Below are 21823 nucleotides of genomic sequence, written 5' to 3'. Positions count from 1 at the left end.
TTAACAATACAATTATTACTACTACCAATAATAACAATAATAAATAATATTACATGCAATCAAGATTAGTAGCTTGAAACTCTCCCATTGGAATAGAGACTCCCAAGTTTCATTTCCTGCACCCACAACTGTTTAACGTCCAAAACCAATTTTATGTGCATAAACTGGAACAAGAGCCCTTCAAAGTTAGTATCTGAATCACCTGCTGTCCAGATTCAGAAAAGCCATGCAGAACACCAGGCTAATTGCAGCAAGAAATCAAGCAACTTCATGAATCTGCTTACCAACAAGAGTCTTATTCTCACTGTCTCCATGAATATTCTGCTCTCTTATGCTATACTGTAATAGGATAATGGAAGCAGTCACCCAGTACAACCCAGGTAACAGGGCAATGGCTAAGGAACCCTCTCAAGAGGGTTGTAACAGACACTGCCAACCGCCACAGGAAACCAACCTGGAATCAGCAGAGCTGGTATGGAATCGTTCAACTTGGGGAAGGAGAGGATGGGGGTGGGGGTAGTGTAAGGGTGTGGGAAGAGTGGACAGTGCTTTCTTGTCCTTCAGGCAGGAGGAATTGAATCTTGCTTGTGTTAGGTGTTGGCTGAGCATGCTTACCCGCTGAGGCACTGAACCCTTGATACTGAATTTGTAAACTCTGCCACTGAAAGGCATGAGACGGGCATCAAGACAGTCAATCCTACTTCATGGTAGCAATTCTGAATATATACAAAGACAGAACTTTCAGTATCTGCAAAAACTTTAATGACAAAAAAATTCAGAAGCCTTTAACTTTTTGGGTATCCCATATGATAAGCAAGGACTGTGAAGTCTGTTTATATTTTAGATAACCCTTGTTCCTTCACAAGGCACTCTCTATTTGGAATTTGTAAGAATCTCTATTTGTAATCAAGTTGTTCATCACTTAGGTCAGCACAGGGCTCTCACAGGAAGGAGGGAAGAGAAGATGGCTTTGGTATTCATTATGAACATATAAAAGGATGAGGACAGAGCAGAAGAACAAGTGCCGAGAATGAAAATGCAGTGTGTCATCCTAGGAACATACACTAGGAATCCCTGCTCCTCTGACTACCTGCTTTCTAGATTACCTACTCCCCTAATTTCATATACCAGAAAGCTCTTGGCTTTCACCAAATACTTTTGTTTCCTCCAACTGCTACTCCCTATGCAACAAATCCACCTTATGTGGAATCTCCCACTTCCTCTCACTTTCTGAAAATACACCAGAAACACCTGACTTCTGCACACCCACACATGCTTATCAGACGAATGTCTACAAAGAAGTAGGAAGTCTAGGCTATGACAAATGCATGGCATATGTCACCCTCTTCTCCTGAAACCTTGTTTTTCTTAGGATGAGTCCTCAAAACCCACTCTGCCAATGATGCCTACAGGGAGCTGCTGTCTGCTAATGGCAAGCCTGGTACCAAGTTGAAACTACAGCTCCTGGTGAACTGAAAATTGGGCACACCCTATTACAGATGGTACTCTACTCCATGACCATTATCTCAACCAGCTCATCTGGAGAAAGAACTGTCACTCAACGTATACTTCTTTTACAATATTTAATAACGATGTTGAAAGGGGAAGAACAGAGCAAACACTTCACATTCCAATACTGTACCTACAGGAAAGTCACTAGTTCTCCACACACAGAAACACAGTTTTTAGAATTTACTTATGCCAATTATTTAAGGTCCCTACACACCTACAAGTATATCCATGTATCTGTTATGAACATGGGACAAACACACAAGAGTCAAGATAACAATACAGCAGAAAGAGGAATTGCCAAGAAAATCCTGCTCTATGTATTCAAATAACTTAATTGTGGGATTAAGAACTCAGTTGTTTTCTTTTTAAAGCCACAGCAATGAAATCAAAGAAATGTAGGTCAGAAGGAATCTCCCTAAGTCATCCAGTCCAAACTTCTACACAAAGCAGGACTCCGTCAACACAAGAGCAGATCAGCCTTGGCTTTATCACCAAGGATTGGGATTCCACAACCTCATTGTGTGACACTTGGTCCAGGGCTGCAATAGATTCCTGGCAAGAAAGAACACTGAAGACTCCTTGCAACACCTAATGAATTTAAAGTGACTTCCCTAACACAGAAGTTACAGGAAGGAAACAACCCAAGCTAGCTATTCAGTCCAAAATAAAAAAAAAAGGGGAAAAATAATCATTAATTTAAAAAAATTGCCAGCTCAGATTCTACTTAAAGTAAGAAAAAAATCCATCCTAATATACACAGGAAATGTATGCATGACTAACTCTTAAGGTCTATATTTGAGCACTACTAAATCTACAATCACTAAAGTTGCAAGGTCAGTTTACTGGAGGGAGCTACACCAGAGAGCATTTTCACTGCTCAGTAAGCTGGTTTACATATTTACAAAACATGTCCCAACAGCGCAGTATTTTTAATTCATTCCCCACCAAAATACTTAAAATACTAACAGCATGGGGGGGCAGTTCTATGTTACCATTCAGAATTTTCATAGGAAAAGGTTCAAAACCCACATCTACTTCATTCAGTTTTACAAAGGCCAAGCAAAGCCACACAGAAGCATGCAATCTCAATAAATATAATTTCTCTTCTGACCACTTACATTGGAGTTGGCGAAAATTGAATTTGAGTTGGCTACAGAATATTCTGTATTAGTCAAGTCTTCATTGCTCTGGTAAAAGACAGAAATAACTTTAGAAATAATACACTCAGTGAAGCTTTCTATATCTAACACACAGGAATGCTACTTACAGATTTACTACTAGGTCCATGTAGAAAATAATTCAGCGCCTGTGGGTCCCTTAAGGGGGAAAAACAATAAAGAAGTTAGCACTTTTTGGAAGTTCTACTAATGAGACTAATTTAACAAAGGCACATGCTGTATTCATATAAATCAGGTTTATAGTAAAAATACACTTCTTTCACTGAATCCAATGCAAAGTTGAAACTTTATATCATCTGAGGATTTCTGTTTCTGCATCAGCACAATTTTCAGATGTTAACTGTATTTGCTGCCACTGTAACAAGGCATTTCAAGCAATAAGCTATGCTGATCACAAAATCTTAGTTGCACTCTACTTCCCTTTATAAGGATTACTCATACGCTCTTAAAACACATGGTATTTTATGACAAGACACAGTACAAAACCTAAGGAATGTAGTACCACCAAGTAACATGAGAACTGAAACAGGTACCACCTTTTCTACAGCTAAACTATAATGCCTTGTTTAGCTCATATCTAATAATGGGGTATTTAGAAACCTGAATCTTTGACACGTTTTCTGCTGCCCTTAACATATATTAATAAAAACTTGTGATTGCCAGAGTAACAGTCCTCTCACGGAGAAAATGTGGCACCTTTTCCAAGCGAAATCAACCACAGAAATAACCGGCTAAATATTATGACTTTCAGTGTATTTCATTAACTTAGCACTACCGCTGGTTAAAACTCAGATGAAAATTCTGGTCTGACAGAATGAGTACTGGGAATTCAAACAAATAAAAAATACATTAATAGACATATATAGACCAAGTAAAAACAGTAAAAGGCTGTGTTACATGGGATTATTCTAATGCAACAATTATATGGCATTTCCTAACATGTCCATTAGCATAAAGACTAAATTGACAGGTTTTTTATTTTAAAACATGTTTATTGATTAACACATAATAATACAACATTTTTTAGAAGCACTGAAAGCATCTCCTTCTTGCTTGATCATCCTAGAAAATAAAGAGGGAACAAGTTAAAGATCTTTCAGGTTTACAACTACTCTTCTAAAAGCAAAACATATGTTTACTCCTCTTTTTTTCACAAAAGTTGTTTACAAAAGACGTATTAGATAGTACTTGGCAGGGACCTTATGGTATATTATGCTTACAACATTGAAGTGGTTACACATATTTTAAAATGAAAATGTCATTTTCACAGTAGATTTCACTGAATTTCAAGAATTAAGCAGCACAGAACTCATGGTCTCATATGGGGCTCTATCATGATTACATGTTTTATCAGTAAAATAACCAGGCCATTTAGTACTAATTACCCTCACTGTCTTTCAATCATGAAAAATGCAATTAAAAATTAAGAACACTTCATCACCTTAAATATTGTCTTTAGTAAGGAAGGAATTTTAAAAGGCACTTACCAAATCATAGATCAGACGGAAAAAAGAAAACGTGTTTTCCATTCTTCTAGGTGCTTAAGACAATTATTTCTGCCAGCAGCAGGAAGAACACTGTAATTTTTCACACAAACACTCATCTGTATAGAGAGCACTTCATTCTCTGGACCACCTGTGATCTTGTACCAGGATCCTCATGATTCACCCTCATGCCAGAGCACTTAATTATCCCAGGATCATCTTTATGTTTCAAGCAGGAAGTGTTTTCATACTGCCACAATCAGTAACCTTGTGCAACAGTACACTGCACAGCGGTGCTTTTGCAACAGCATCCACAGAGCAACCCTCAACAGAGCAACCCTCAAATTACAGCAGCCACCATGGTGGATTTTTGTTTTTTCTGAAGTTAAAGCTCTCACTGGTTTCACTGGAAGTTTTCGGTGTGTAAGAAAGGTAAAAAGCCTATTAAGTTACTACACTTTAAAACAGTAAAAAAACTTCTTGTATGAGCTGGAAATGATCATTTAGCAACTGCTACGAGACTGATGTCAGAGTAACTTCTGGTAGAGTTTGAACAAAATATCACGTATGAAAAGCTCAATTATCTTCTGCTATGTATTATAGCATATTATCTATTCCTGAGTACTGACGTGCATGGTAGCTAAAGGAAGGTAACTTGTCACATATAAAATCCAAAAAAACCTTGCTCAAGACTCAGCTATCTTAATTGTTTTTTTAGATTCCCATATAGAATTATAAAACTCCAAATAAATCTGTTAGGGATATAACGGGGGGGGCAGGGGGAGACCACACACAGGGGAAAAAAACACCAACTCACAGGACCATTTAAAATCCTCAATTTTACTAAAATCAAGTATCTTTGAGCAAAATGTTGATAAATACTTGTTCATTGTGAATACTTTAAAGTACAGGGAGTAATTCTTTTTTTTCTAACATTTACATACAAATGTGTATTTATAAGTACGAAAAAATCATTTCACCTTTCCCTTTAGAACACTGCAAGCAGAGTATTAATAAAATACCTAGTTCCACTACTCAAAAAAACCTGAGATCTTTAGATTTTCATTTAAAAAAAAAATAGCTATTTGCAATGAAGTTTGTAACAACATCCCTAGTAATGTACTTCAACACTGATCTGACATTACCAGTAGCTGAGAAGAGAATCCAAACTCCATGAGGACACATTCCCTAGCCCCTCCTGAGGAGAATGTGAGCAAGTGAAGTGTTCGCTAGTATGCACTGGGATTGAAGGCTTTGTGATACACAGATCTCCACATGGAAGAAGTGAATCATATCTGCCCATTTCATTTGCCAGTCACCTCATCCGTACACAATACTGAGATATAATCACCTTCTAGAAGATGATTTTGCAAAATTATTATTTCCAACTTTTCTGCAATAATTGCTTAAGGAAAACTTACCCAATAAGATCAAGGAGACAGGATTCATCATCGTCATCATCCATGACAACTAGAATGAAGAAGGAGAGGATGGATATTTGATATGTATCACATAACAGTTTGCTTTCAACAACAAAACCAATTTAGAATATCTCACTTTTTTCATAAAACAATTTATGAAGCTGACAGTTGTTTACTACTGGCAAAGTTCTTAAATAAATTTGCACTTTCTACAGACATCTGCTGGTTTATCTCAAAATCAAATTCAGTCACACGCAAAGATTTACAAAATCCCATGCCATGTTTTACCCTCCAGGGGATTTTTATAATTTTAAACCAGCAAAAGACAAATGATTCACCAAACTGATTAAACAGAACTTCTGTGACTTAAGGTAGTAAAAACATTGACACTGAATGCAGTCTAAGACTCCAGTTAAAATGCTTCTATAGGACTTTATTCCCAGCTAATACCAGTGAGGGAATAACCAAACACTACAGAACCTACATAGGCTGTTACAAATTAGTAGCTATAACACTGAGCAGACAAAAAGGTAAACAAATTAAGGGCAGTTTCATGAGGGGGCTGCTATAGTCTAGAACCAAAACTACAGCAGAGACATGACAAAACATTAAAAAGAACACTATTTTCTAACAGACCTTTCTTAGCAATAGCTAAATGACACTGTGGCCACTTCCAGTTTCTCCGCAGCAATATTCCAAAGTGTACTTCAATGAACTTGTGATTAACAATACAGTGTTCTGACAGTCCTTTTACCAACGGGTGGGGAGGGAATTCATTGGCACGAGCCAATCTGAGGGCAACTACCCCTTACTGTGTGCAGAGCATTTTTAGCTTCACCGTATCGTGACCACCAACCCTCTTATGCACTGCTGACTCCATCAGGTGCTGCCTCTACCAAACATACTCCATAACTCTCTCCTCTGATCGCTGTTCCTTCAAGCTTCTGTTTGATTATCCTGGGGTCTCTCGTTCACCGTAACTCTCGGAATATCATCTGAGACTATACCTTCTCCTTTGTTCTTGTCAGTAACTCTCAAGACCATCCCATCTAACCCACCAGTTCAATTATCAACCGATGCTAATGTTTCCAAAACCTCTTGGTACCCTAAGCTCTCCTATCTCATCTTCACAGTATTTTTAAATCACCTCAAGTTGATCAGTGCATTCCATGCTTGTTTTTTTCTAAACTTCCCTTAAAAATTCTGCTATCATACTGATCACCAAAATGTATTAATACAGTTTTGGTTTTAATTCATTTTGCTCTCTCTTACTTCTTGCCAAACAGAAGCTGACTGTCCCTGACCAGAGATTCATGTGAATTGTTCTTCAGGCCATCTCTCATACAGATCTCCATAGGGATTCAGACAGTGAAGGGACTGGAGAACCCACTATACAAGAGGCTGAGAGCACCAGGACCATTCTGCCTGAGAAACAGAAGGTTATGGGAAGATCTTAGCCGTGTGTATAAACACCTGGTGGAAAGATGTTAAGAGTATTGAGCCAAACTCTTCTTACTGGCATCCAGTGAACAAACAAGAGGCAAGGGGCACAAATTGAAAAAATATAAACCAAAAAAGTCTACTTAAACATAATAAAACACTTCTATTTCTTTTAAAAACTCTGAGGGTAGTCAAATACTAGGCTCAGGTTTTCCAGCAAGGTTATGGAGACTCTGTCCTTGGAGATATACAGAACCCAGCTGGACCACAGCCTTGACCTATCTGCTCTGGCTGAGCCCGCTGTGAGCAGGACAGGGGATGAGGTTATTTGCAGACATCCTTTCCCACCTCAGCTGTCCTGTGATTCTGTAACCTCTTTCCTGAAATTTTTCTCAACTCCACTGATTCTGAAAATAGTTTATGCTGTAGACTAGCAGAGGGTACTGTGTCCTCTATACTCTATAGCCTTATTTGGGTTTTTTCTTTAGCTGTGTTTTATGCTTACAGTGAGGGTGAAGCAGAAACAGAGCACATGTCACTATAAGGATCACTCAGTATCACCTCTCTGGGAGAACAGGAAAACAAAGCATGGCTACAGAAAACTACGTCAAATGCTGACAAAAATCAGCACTCATGAGGTGATTATGCATCTTAAGAAAAGTAATTTCTCCCATGATTCAGTATTACATCTGCTTACTATTGCATACAGCCACCAGCTTGAGCACTGATCTTGCAACTTAACTCTCAGCAAATTGCATGACATTGTACGATGTTACAAAATTTAATGTAAATATGCATTATTAAGAACAAATTAATAAGCAAATAGCATTAAGTGATTAGCATTCTGCTTTAACTGTACTGCTAGTACTACTTACAGAAAGCTGTTATTTCCTCTAACAGCTGAAAGCATACCCATCTCTCAAGAGCAAGGTTCCAAAGACTCCTAGCTAACCAAAATTCAAAAGTCAAAATTATCTTCATTTTCACACTGCTTTTGAATATCCCATCCCATGTGTCTATGGCAATACTGACAGCATTATTTAAATACAATAAAATGTCTTTGCTTTACCTAACTAAATATTCTCTGTGATTATATTATAATAAGGGTTCACCATTAGCAAAAGTGACAACATAGAACTTTGTTCAATCGATACTCCTGGGGGTATTAAAACAACTAACACAAATTCAGAGAAATTTGGTAATTTCACTGAATTCTTCAAAACTCACATATAATGATCAGAAGGAAAATAAAATGCATGAAAGCACTGATTAGAAAAGATCTTAATGGTAATACATATTCTTCACTATTACGCCCTTTAGCTGAACATACAGTTGGCTTTATTAGATAAACATGATACAAGAAAGATTATCCAACATACTCTAAAAGCCTACCAGTTTATGATGGACAATAAGCCCCAAAGAAAACAGCTGCATTTTTTATAAACACCAAGAATCAAAACCAGTTCCCTCCTGAAGTGCAACTTCTTAACAAGCTTTAACAACATTCTTGTCATCACTAGCAGAATTCTGTCACACATGAAAAAGAAATATGTCACCTTTTCATTTTTAAGGTTAGTTTACCAATGGGCTAACCTGTATAAAACCATCTCCAAGTTTTCATACAGCTGATCACTGTATATCACAGAGCCACTTATCATACACAGCTCTTGCTACATTCAGAAGTCATTCCAATCAGCATTCACTGCACGAGGGGCTACATGCTCCCACACCTCAAAAATTGCAAATAAAGCACAGATAGATCACTACCATCTTGCTATCCCCACAAATCATGGCACTAACAAGGTGCTGCATGGCAGTGCTTTTGTGAAGTACCACAGGACCAACATGCAATTTGAACAGCACTCACAGGGGTATGTGGTCTGTGAAAGAACAATCAAGATCACAGCCAAGCCAGAAACCTACTTATTTAGACTAAATTCTGTTCCTATTTCACCACACATACCCAAAATTGACATAAACCATGGAATTGCATATTGTGGTTTAACCTGGCACGCAGCTAAGCACCACACAGCCACCTTGCTTGCTTCCCAAAAACAGAATGGGGGAGGGAATCAGGGAAAAAAAGGTCATACTCAGGAGTTGAGACAAAAACAGCTTAATATGACAGAAAAAAAAAATAATAGCAATGATAAAAGAATATGCAAAACAAGGGATGCACAATGCTCACCACCTGCTGACTGATGTCCATCTCAATCTAAACAGCAGGCCATCACCCACCAGCCAATTCCCTTCAGTTTTATTGTTCTGCATGATGCCACATGGAATGGGATATTGTTTTGGTCAGTTGGGGTCAGCTCTGCCGGCTGTGTCCCCTCCCAGCTTCTTGCCCACCTCCAGTCTCCTCACTGGTGGGGTGATGTGAGAAGGTGCAAAGTCCTTGGCTTAGGAGCAGTCACTGCCCAGCAACAACTAAAACATCAGTGTGTTATCAACATCATTCTCATCCTAAATCATACAATTCAAATCATTGGTTGTTCTCACAAAAAACCAAATCCCCTTGAGGTTCATACAGGCCTTCCCCATCCTTCTGCATTAACCACTAAGTGAACCCAGGACCCTGAGTAAATGCAGTGCCATGGATGGGTTTGCCTTTGCCTGAAACAGGAATAACCCAGACTGGCTTCCCCAGCATATTTTTTTTGTGTGCACTATAGGAACTTTATCCCCTTCTACAGTATGCAGAAGTTCTGACTGGGCAGGGCCAGCCCAATTAGCAAACCCCCTAGTGAAAACTAATCAGATGGCTTTTGCTAAACGTGTATCAAAATGTTTGAATGTCCCAGTACCCCTTGCTCTCAATGTGACCTTTAACTGTCCATTGTATCGTTTGATTTTCCCAGAGGCTCATGCAGGACAGGGAAGGTGATACACTCAACTCAGTGCCATGTGCTTTGCCTATTTCAGCCACTGTCCTCCACGCCAGAGGGGCTTTAGCCACTTGGCTTGCTTGACTGCAGTCCATGTGTCACATTCATGGATAACCTGTGCAATAGTATCTGTGGTCAGGTTCACCCCGAGATCACAAGCCCACCTCTATGTTGCATCTCTTACTTGCTGGCCTAAGTTGTCATGGGCTCACCAAGCTACAAATAATTCACCCTTACATGGCCAGTGCAGATCGGGTAGTCCCCCTTCCTCCACCTGGCTGGAGACAGGGCCCTTCCAGTCCTGGTCACAGTATTTGTTACTTCTTGCAAATACAAATCAGTTCCCTTGCTGGCAGGGCAGTATGAGAAGGTGAAAAGTCCTTGGTTTAGTGCAAGCACTGCTCAAGAACAACTAAAACATCATCTGTTATCAACATTATTCTCATCCTAAATCCAAAACACAGCACTGTACCAGCCACTAGGATGAAAATCAACTTTATCCCAGCCGAAACCAGGGCACTGCAGGTTTAAATCTTTTTAACTGATGCCTATTTTCAACAACGATTAGCAAACGATTAGCATCCTGTTAATTTCAGGAGAGCAACAGTGGAGGTGAACAATCAGACAGAGTACCTGCACACCTAAAAGCAACTAGTTATTCGGTCTACTTAGAAATTTGAGCAACACATGACCTTGACACAGATGATCATTTAAAAGTGTGTTAATAAAAGCGAGCTTGTCCTGTGGAATTTTCCAAACGCATTCTCTACAGCACAAGCAGTAGAAAAGTTTGCCACTTTTCTTGTCAACTATCTTTTCAAGTTTTCTGTCCTCCTCACTGTTTGTTAACGTACAGTGAGCCAAAGCAATCACTGCTGTATGAAATGAGTACAAACCATATTATAAATCAGGACAGTTTGAACATAAAACTTAACACAATTAATGGAATTAAGAGTTATGTACTCTAGACCAGTGGTCTTCAAAGTGGGGTGCACTCAAATAATTTACAAGGGGCAATCCTCACTAATTAGTCATAACCCAGTATAGATATTCCCTGTAGCTTACTAGCAAGGCCTCTACTGTTTTATTTCATATCTTTGCTACTGCACTGGTGAATCCAGTATATACTTCAACCTGTGTCACATGTACTTGTGCAAGCAGCACTGCCTATCCGTTTTGGGAAATAACTAGAGTGCCCTTTATCGCACACTCCCAAACAGAATACAAGAAAAGTTGAAAGTAATAAAAATGACAAGAAAATCCCAACTATGAAAGCCAGTCCTCTGGGAGACTGTTATTACTTGGCCTTAAAGCCTCTGCCTTCATTTCAACACTCTGACCTACTACAGTGCAAAAAAGACCAATAAAAGACGAATAGAGCTGTCCTGCCCTCCACTCACCCACTTTCCAGCTCAAGGCTTTGAACTGTCACCCGGAACAGAAAATTGATCTGATAAAATACATCAATCTGTTTCAACTTAGATTAGCTTCTTAATTTGGTTCTGGCTTGCCACAGGGCTACAATAGTGCTAGTGCCAGCACAAGGGAACACGAATAGGAATGAGGGAGCCAGGTAGTTCAATAGGGGCGGAAGGCAGCAGTGCTTCAGTCAGCTTAAAGCACCTGTGGGGCTGCAGCCACACATGTTAATACAACCACGGCCCTCACAGCAGCCACAGTGCAGGCAACAGTTCCATGAAAGTGATAATTCCCTTCTACTCAGTATTAATTCTACACAGCTTAAATCTGTGTTCAGTTTTGCTGCACACACTCCTCTTAAAATAAATACAAAACAACTTGAAGGAGTACAACAGAGTGCAAATAAAATCCTGCAGGCACATGAGAAAACTACTTTTCTTCAGCTTGGACAACAGAAGGCAAACCCAGGTGCTACCTGCAGCCTGCCACAAGCTAAAAGAGGCACTCAGATGAGCCAAGACAGCCTCGGCTCATCAACACGCAGCAAGACATGAGGCAACAGCCAAAACATGCAACATAGAAAATCCCAACCCAGTGCAAGGAAGAAAGAAGTTCACAAACAAGAATGTTCAAGTAAGAGGGTGGAATCACCATCTCTGAAAATTTTTAAAACTCAAATAGCCCTGACCAGCCTGTCCTAACAGTGAAGCTTGTTCTGCTTATAGCAGGGGGCAGGGCCAGGTAAGCTCCAGTGGTCCTTACCAGCCTAAATTTTAATCACTATGCTATGCAATCCACAGCATCATGCAACTCATGTAGGGTCTATGTGATCTGCAGTGTCATTAAAACTAGATTTGTCCAGAAATGGTTCAACTATTCACAAATGCTTCATATACCATACATGATTTTTGTAACTTAAAAAATGTATTTAAACTGCTGTAAACACTGGATTTTAAATTCACTCAAATTATATTCAAGCTTGCCACAAAAGAAATACTTCCCTTTCTCAGAGTCATTCAGAATTTCCTACAACCATAATACATCGCTTCAGATACAAAGCAATAAAATATTATTTTCACACTCTGTAAAAAGCCCAAGATAGTGGCTAGCTTAGAAAAGCAACATTTAGAGCAGTAACTTCCAAAAGTGTGATACAATCAACATCAAAACTTGGTGAGCTACAAGTAAATAAATAAAGTGATCTACAAAACTGTTTGGAAAATCTACAGACTTGTAGGTTTTGTGCCAATACATGGAATCCATTCCTGACTGGCAGCATGCTAGCACATGACTTCTGAGAGTGAACACTGACCTTTGGAAACCAGTGCTTTGGAGCAAGGTAATGACTGCTGCAGTCAAACCTTTATAGTGGGAGATAATCAAACTTGTGTTCAGTAACATACATAGCACCTGAAGCAACTACTGTTTAAGTTATGGTATACACCCACTAATCCTCACAAGTTCAGTAAGACGTTGTACACATCCTGTCAGCAGGAATTCTGACAAGATCTCTCATGTTTCATAATGAACCTGACCTATCAAATCTTCTATATTGTTCTGTTGCTCTACCATTCTCCATCCAGAATTTTAATCTACAATTCCAACATTAATAGCAACATCACTATTAAACAGCTGAAGAAATACTTGTCACTGTAATAATAATCACCAAAACCAGAAGAAATCAGTAACTCTAAGTCATTTCAGAGAACAGTATAGTAGTGAACTGAGTATGTAACATCAAATTTGTGGCATTTTCATCCCTCACAACCTTTCTGAACATGGATGTAACATAACTCTATTAACTCAATACAAGCATTCATCCCTTGTTAAAATTACATCCAAGGATTGCAGCAGCATTAAGTGATTCCACACTGACTGCAGAGGTCAAATGCCCAGAATTGAAGTCCTTCTCTCACATAAATTTCCACCACAACTCTCATTAATTCTCACAGTGCTAGTATTTTGCTCAATGTGCTTCTGAACCAGAGGAAAAAAAGCCATTTTATCTAACATTAGGTAACGTGTATCACTTTAGCAGGATGCCCTTCAGGTTGCTAAGGTGCTGTAACTACTGCCTGCCTTACACTGCCAGCTCTCTCTCAAGTTCCTATCGAACAGGCAGCCTTAGATTCATTGAAGGAAACTTTCCCATACAAGAACAACCATTTGCATTCTCTGCAACACAGGAGTGCAAGAAAGGAGTATAAACTCAAAGTCTTATCACCATACAGTTTATTCTTAAATTCCAAGTCCATACTACTTTTAAACAATCTATTATCTTGCAAACTGAACAATTTCAGATTCTTGTAACTAACCAAGCTTGTGTCTTATGATCAACTTAAGAGCTGCTCACCATGGCAAGCCCTCTATTTTCAAGAAATTGAGTTTTACATGGACAGAATAAAAAAGTTAATATTAAGAGGTATTTCCACTTTCCCCCCTCATTACTGTAAGAAACTATGTGCTGCAGAATAACGACACAGTATTCGATGGAAAAGAGGTAAATATTGAAAAACTTCACTGCAAATTAAAATCTCACTCTCAATTTTACTCATTAAAAATTCCAAAGGCATAACTATCAAATAGTTGTCATTTCAGGATGTTAACAGGACAACAGGAGTTAAGGACACAAAATTAATTTTAAAAGGTACTTTGTAAAACACAAGGATTTAACTACTCACTTGTAATCCATGCTGTGCTTATATTCTACAATACAGAATTATTCCTTTTGAGTTTTTTCTTACAGAGTAATCAACAAAAAGCAACTACTGTACTGTTGCAAAATCTACCAGGAATTGTGCTCTAAAAAAGAGCTAATAAAGTAAGAAATCTGTGATTCTAACTTGGTAACACAGTGCAATATGCAAGCATTAACTTACTAAATACAGAAACGTGTTTTAATTGCAGGATTGTAAGTCTGAGTAGCACTTTCAAGATGAACTTACAGTGTTTGAAACACTTCAAAGATATCTATCTGTATGCAACAGAGCATGAGAAGAAACCGGTAATTTTAAATATTCAGAAGAATGATGCAAAATCTTTCTAGTGAAAACTAGTCAAAAAAATAGGAACTATTCAGGAGTCAGATAAACAGCAACAAGAAAAGGAATACAAAAGTGCTAGGCACAATGCTATGCATCTTTATGGTTTCTAAGACCTGGCACGAGATGAACAGGTAAAAAAGGGGGCAGGCAGGGTCTTCATATAATTGTGAAGTACCAGCTCCACACACAGAAGGGCAAGTAAAAACCACACACTAAAGCACAGAGAACCTAAAATAGGCTGTTTATCCAACTCTTATATTCTATTTCACTTTAAAACAACATTAAAAAAATTATTGATTTGAGTTTGGCAAATGTGGTAACTTAAACTTCAAAATGCTACAGTGATATTTTATTATATTAAGAAAAAAACAGAAATGTGCATTTCAATTAACAGTATGTATGACAGTAAAGGCCAATCCAGCTACAGCCAACAGACCAAGTACACGTGTGAACCCTCAAGTGTGGCTGTCTACAATCTGGTTTCCCTCAGACACACAGTTCAGCATGGAATTTCTAATTTATTCAACACAATTTTTTCCTAGTGCATCCACAGCTGTTCCTGGCAACACGAAAATCTTGACAAGACTTTCAGCAGGAAACAGATTTTTTAAATCACATTGAGAAAAATCAGAGTAACCTCAGCCTGGAGGTCAGGATGCTTGCCTACCCCACGGGATTCCCCAGGCTGAACACTGGGCTGAGTCCATTTCCCCAGCAGTGACTATCCTCAACGCTATGCTATGTCCTAGTTTGGGCTCTGTCTTCCAAGCTGCTCCACCGCATACACAATTCCTCGGGAATTTCAATATTCGTAAAACATTTTGAAAGGTCCTGGTCTCATCCCAAAAGAGGCAAAGAAGGAGGTGTAATCTCATTAATTCCTTAGGAAAGAAATATTCGCCTGCCCAAAAGATATTAGATGCTCTTAAGCATTTCTAGAAACTACTGTATGCAATACTGCAGACTATTAGTATATGTTATTTTGTGCAACATGATACTTCAGGGAATGTCGAGTCAGTTCTTCAGATGCTTCTACCTTGTTTCTACTAGAGAATACCGAGTATCATACTTCTCATTCTGTGCATACAGTTTTCAAAGATTCTGAAAAACCAATTTTGCAATTGCAGAATGTAATTTCCTTATGAACTGATCACTTCTCAATTGATCTATAAAGCAATGCCAAATGAATACTTTTTCATTCCCACTCTAGTCCATACTAGTTTAAAAAAAATCCAAAAACCCAAAAACTAATTACCTTGCCACAAGCATGGTTCACACAAGCTAGTGTCTGCTAACAATTACCAATAATTAAAGCTGAACAGTGATTTATACTACTCTTAGTTATTATGTTCTAGCTATCAACTGAAATTTGAATATGATGAATTGATAAATGTGTAACTAATTCAGCAGTGTGGTCCATATCAACACCCCCAAAACCAGGATGAAAATCCTCCATGCTACCAATCCTGTCCGTTCTGGAGGAGATTTTGTCATCTGAATGTGATCTCAGTGAGGCCCCAGATATTTTCTGTAATTGACTTATCATAATAAAATCAAGCTTCAACACCAGATACTGAAATTCCACACTTGTATCAGATTCACAGTAAAACTACTGCAAGTTCAACCTGATCAAGCAGAAGCATAAGATCAAACCTTACAAAAATGATCAGTCTCTTTCAATGAAGCTAAGACTTTCTCCCCAGACCTCCCCTCTCTTCACTTTACCACCCTTTCTTTATACTTTCAATTAAACAAAAGATACTCTATTACATTTTGACAGTGATTTGTCTGCTTTCTCTCTATTCCTTTTAGTAAGGTTTCCCTTAAGTCAGTGTAACAGTGGAAGTAGCTATAGAACATTTTAAAACTAGTGCAAGAAAATAAAGCAATTAAAAACCTTGATAGTCTATTTGTGCTAGTTAATCACATTAATTTTTATTCTGTCTAAAACCTCAACAATTCTTATATAAAGCAAAAAGAATATAGACACAGCAGTTGTTTCTTTTCAACGAGGAAAGCAGGAGCAAATGAACATTCGAAAAAAAAAAAGATATACATATTAATTTAACTATGTGATGACCTTGAAAAAACATCAGGTTGGTGCTTATGCATTTATGTTGGCGCAACAAGGGCCTCAGTGAAACTGTTCACTCTGACTTTCAAACTAAAACAGTGGCAGGTCACAATGAATGTTTGAACAGTTTATTAATCTTGCTGCTTTCCCTCTACCCTAAGAAAGCAAAACACACTTGTTTTTATAGACAAACCCCAAGTCTTGCGCTAGACATGGGTATGTCACCATAAAAAAATCTTTCAAGCACAGATGCGGCTTTTTCCAGCAGAACTACTGCAAGAAAGTATGTCAACTCTGAACAACATGAACTACATCACCAAAGAGGCTCTTACGCCTGGACTGTAGCTACTACTCAGACAGGAATGACACACTTTCACACTCTCTCTGCTACATTCATGCTAAAAAGCACCTGTAATTAGATTTACCACAAGCTTAATGTAGCTTGAAAAGGCACAGTCATTGACCATTAGAGTCACACTGTAAAACCTAACTGCAGTTATACAGATACAACTTTTCTGGAACACATGTGGAAGTATGCCAGCAAAACTCTGGAGATGCAGCAAGCAGAATACCTAGGCATCCACGTCTCCAGAGCCCTTCCAGCTCCAGACTGTGGACTTACCTCTGCAGCAAAACTTTACAGATACAAAAAGGGCCCTTGGCAGAAAATGAAAATGCACCTCATGCTAGCAGAACTTTGGGGGTTTCCCCTCAGTACAATTAAACTAAATATATGAACTCTACTGGAAAAGGACACATGGAGGGGTTGGGGCAGGAAAACTGCACTTCTCTAAGGTGATGTAAATACTTAGCTACAGTAGTACAGTGACCTCAACTAAGTCCACACACATACTGAGCATGTAATCAACTCAAGAATACAGGTATAACATAGAAAGTAAGCCCTTAAAGTATGCACGAAATAAGAACACAGCCAAATACCTGAGTATCACACCATTCCTGCCACATTTTCATTATTTTCACTAATTAATGAAAAGAAACCACACACAGTCTGCCAGACATTAGGGTATAATAAAGAAATTTTATTATATAAAAATACACTACCATTAGAAAAATAATTCACTATCTTGATCCCAAGGCTACTGTGAACAAAAAATGTTAAATAATCACTTCAAGAAACAGTGACTTCCATAAAATAAAATTTCTGAAATATGTGAACAAATACTGTGCTCCACATTCAAAATATTTGTAAACAAAGTTTTATAGCTAGTATATTTTTTTTAAAGCTAAAATGTAAAAAAGGTTGTGAAAGTCTTTAGAAAAACAATTTATATACACACACTTCTTTTAGTATATTCCAAGCAACGAATGCATGTATTTCACAGAAATGTTTAAAACCCTTCAATGCCAACAGGCAAAGAATTTAAACACCCATAAAATTAATCCACAATTTAAAAAAATCTCTCACGTCCTTCAGGAATGAACAAAGAGCATAGGGAAGCCTTCCTCTGATGTGTCAAAAAACATAAACTGAAGAACTAAACAAGCACTCCACACTCCTTAGTGGGCACAGCATGAGTTGGTCTGGCAGCATACTTGCTCTTCCTGAGTACAGATGTTGTTCGTATTAAACTCAAGCCTCACGAGCACTGCGCAGATTATACAGAAATGTAAAACAAACGAAAGGTGGTTTTAATTTTAAACAAGCTATTTTCAACACTCCCCCTAAAAACAGCACCAAGCCAACACTTTAAAAGTATATTAAGGTAGAGTTGCTAAATCGAGAAATTTGCAAAAAGCACCGCTTCCTGTGAGATATATAGGAGTGATAAAAATTTGAAAAAATGCTAGTGTGTCCCCACACCAAAAAAAAATTACCAAGACAGTAACAGCAACAAAATGAGTTCCCTACACCCCAACAATAAGTTCCCTGCCCTGGTATTTCTGCGAGCACTTTTAAAGGAACCGAAGGCTTTTCAAAGATTACCTCGACCAAATGCCCTAGTGCATTTCTTTAAAGAAATGCATTTTTTTTAATGTCATGTTTTATTTTTCTGGTCATCGTTCAAAAGAGGCTCTTTGAAATCTTTTTTCCTTCCTATACTTTGAATGTCACGAAACACGTATTTCAGAGGTAAGAAAACAAGCTTTTAAGGGATGTTGACGGGCTTTCGGCTGGGAGCACGGGCCCCTGTGAACCAAGCTTGTTTAACCCCCCTAAGTCAGTGACACAGGACTAAGAAAGAAGGGGGTGGGTACAGGGAGGGAAGAAAGGCATTTAGGATTGGGGGGAGAGGCTCCCAAAGCCCACGACAGTAACGCTTCCCAGACAGACACAGAAACACGGCCCGAGCGGGGCGCGACGGCACCGCCCCACACGGCGCGGCGAGAGCAGAAAGGACCTTAAAATGGCGCCCGTGGGGGAGGAGAGCGGGTGAAACTGCGCAACAAACGCTGGCAGGGAGCCAGGCAGCGCCATCTTCCCCACACTCCTCCGCTCCCACTTGCACCCGGGAATGCGCCGCATGCGCTGCCCGGCGAGCCCGGGCCGCCTCCGGAGCCGCTCTCCCCTCTCTCCTTCAATCCTTCTCCCATCCCGCGCTGCCGAGCCCCGAGGAGGAAAGGAGCGAGGAGCAGAGAGAATGGGGAAAAGCAAAGGCCTCCATATCTCCTTCCTCCCCACAGTGATTAGGAACAGCTCTGAGTAAATATAAACGTGCCCTCTATACGTCGCTCGGTTTTGCCCGGTTTTTGTAATACCTCTACATCTGCTTTCTACCATCATCTGTAACTGAATTTTGCAATTAATACCAAAAGCAAAATACAATTGACACACTGAATCCCGCCCATAAATCAATGAATGTGAACAGTGAGCATTTCAGGAAACCGCCTCCACGACCGACTACTGTTTTAAGGCACAAATTAAAAAATTATTTATAAAACATTGTTTCTTTTACGGAAAATAATCCCAGCAGCACAAAGGATCGGATTCACATCCCCTCTACAGCGAAGCCAAACGGGTCACTCCAGAAAGAGACGCTTTATTGTTGTGTTTTAAAGAGGCATTACAGTTAAATATTGTCTCTCCAAAAGGAAAACGATAATTAAAAAAAAAAATAAAAATGCAAGGCACATCGGAAAACTTAGTCCCGAAAAGGCGAAAAAAAGCGCATTAGCCCAAACCTACCGCCCGAGCATTTCGCGCACCCACAAAAAGCGGCACCGTTTCCATTCCTCGGTTAAAAGCAGGAGGCACGGAGAGATTCGGAGGAAATTGCAAATAAAGAACCAAACAAATCAAATCAAATCTAATGGCGACACCGAAAACGAGGAAACGACTGAAAAATAAATCCCCAGAAGGTACAAATCTGAGACACAAGCTCAAAGAAAAGACAAGATTAGGGTGGTGGCGAGTGGACGGGGTAAAGGAAAAAATCGAGCCGTGAGTGAAAAAGGAAAAAAGAAAAGAAAAATCCTTCCCAGCTGCACAGCCAGGAGAGAGACGAAGTGTCTCCATTTTCCCGACGAGGAGGAAGAAAAGAGTGTTTCACAGACCACAGAGCTTTAGAGAAAAGCAAAGAAACGAGGGGGGAAAAAAAAGAGGGAGGAGATTTGAAAAGATTATTTTTCTTTCTCCCTCACATACTCTCTCTATCCCCCTCTCTCCCTCTCACTCTCTCTCTCACACTCACACATACACACACACACACACTCTCCCTCCTCTCCTCTTTCCATTCCTCTCTTGATGGCCATCAAGGGGGCGGAAAATAAAAAAAAAAAAAAGACAACAACAACAACTAATTTTAAACCGGCTCAATCAATGAGTCATTAAAAGAGATTTTTCTTCCCTCCTCTCCTGAATTTGCATGGCATCAGCAAGAAAAAAAAAAAAACCACCCCAAACCTCTCCCCTCTCTGCAGCTATCAGCCTGGACCTGAAACCTTATCTCTCCCTTCAACCCCCCCCCGCCGCCTATATTTTAAGAAACAACTTTTTTTTAAGTGCCCTCAGCAGTCACCACCACCAGCCTCGCGGAAAAAAAAAAATAATATATATAGTTCATTTCCATGTGAATCCACATCTGCCCAAACAACAGCCACCCACAAAATATCCCTCTTCTTCCTCCTCGTCTCCCCTCTCGCTCGCTCTCTCTCTAGATATATATTTATATACATAGCCCCAGAGCCAATAGCTCTCTGGGCTGAAACCTAATATCCTGGTTTTGGCAACTCCTGGTTGTTAATTTGCTCCTCTTTCTTTTCTGTCTGTCTGGAGATAGATTTCCCCCCTCTCTTTTCCCTCCCCGAAGGAAGGGAGGAAGGAGGTTGTGTGTTTTTTTTTTCCTTGAAATTTTTATCACAAAATTATAATACACTCAAAGGGAAACTCACCGTCATGAAAAAGCAGTGCCTTGTCAACGGGGTTTCTTCGCCATCACATCAGGGGCTGGCAGTGTAGGAGAGAGAGAGGGAGAGCGAGAGAGCGAGGGAGGGAGGGGGGAGAGCGAGCGGGAGAGGGAGCGAGCGAGAGAGGGGGAAAGAGAAAGCGAGCGGGAGGAGAGCGCGGCACCGCTCGGCTCCGCTCCGCACCCGCACCGGCGACAGCCCCGGCCCAGCACCGCGCCGGCGGGGCCCGGCACGGCGCAGCTCCGCCGGGACACTGCCGCAGACCGGCGCCCGGGCACACGCACCGCCGCCCTGGCATGATGAGTCCCCGGCTCCAGCGCGATCCTGCTCCGCGTTTTTACAGACAGGCCCTTTAAAAAGTTTAGCTCCTCTTTTTTTTTTTTTTTTTTTTTTTGTTTTTGAGAAAGCCGTAGGTCTGGCGACCTAGCCTTAGCTGCTGGCTTTGGGTTAAAAGTTGGGGGGTGTTTGGGATTACAGGAAAGTGAAATAAAGTTTTTTCTCCTATTAAAATGAACATTAAATTAAACAAGTTGGTTGACTTTCTTCATATTAAAGCTGTAAACCCCTACACGTTGGTGTGCAGGTAGATCCACAGAAAAATAAATGCAAGGGTGGGGGATCCCCAGAAAAATAAACGCAAGGTCACCTTGAAAAAGATAAGATTTGATCCCCTTACAAGCTGCAATATTTTGAGTATTTTTAGCTACATTCTCACCAGCCTTGCTGGAAACAAATTACATTAATTTCAACTCCTTAAAAAAAAAGTTTTAGGTAACCTAAAAATGTTAATTTGAAGTCAGAGTTTATAGCACTGAGAGTTCATTGATGCTGTTGAACAGTTTACTTCATCTAAAAGCATTGATAATTTTTTTCAAAGGTTTTTGGTTATAGAAAACTAATTCAATTGAAACTATTCACTTCATTCATTAAAATCCTTTAAATAATTCTAAAAATAATTATTTATTCAGATAATTCAGAGAAGCCTGGTTTATTAAAGA

At 39.5% G+C, this 21823-nt stretch overlaps 1 protein-coding gene across 3 annotated transcripts in view; it reads right to left on the bottom strand.

The window, feature by feature from the left end:
• The window catches only part of BICRAL (BRD4 interacting chromatin remodeling complex associated protein like), a 35837-nt gene extending 14837 nt beyond the window's left edge, over positions 1–21000 (bottom strand). Inside the window, exons 1-4 of one of the 3 annotated variants that reach the window (XM_008932913.3) lie at positions 20811–21000; positions 5596–5644; positions 2780–2828; positions 2631–2699 (exon numbers count right to left, since the gene is read on the bottom strand). In XM_008932913.3, coding sequence (XP_008931161.2) covers positions 2631–2699; positions 2780–2828; positions 5596–5639 — 162 coding nt within the window. In that variant the 5' untranslated portion in view covers positions 5640–5644; positions 20811–21000. Of the gene's footprint in view, positions 1–2630; positions 2700–2779; positions 2829–5595; positions 5645–6231; positions 6413–6867; positions 7215–20810 lie in introns of those variants that run through there. The other 2 variants (XM_018085150.2, XM_018085151.2) reach the window with 2 other exon arrangements.
• Positions 21001–21823: the final 823 nt, after the last annotated feature.

Source organism: Manacus vitellinus, unplaced genomic scaffold (genome assembly GCF_001715985.3).
Source record: "Manacus vitellinus isolate BGI_N305 unplaced genomic scaffold, ASM171598v3 scaffold_8_pilon, whole genome shotgun sequence".
In the NCBI taxonomy this organism is placed as follows: Eukaryota; Metazoa; Chordata; class Aves; order Passeriformes; family Pipridae; genus Manacus; species Manacus vitellinus.
This window is presented reverse-complemented; position numbering and strand designations above follow the sequence as displayed.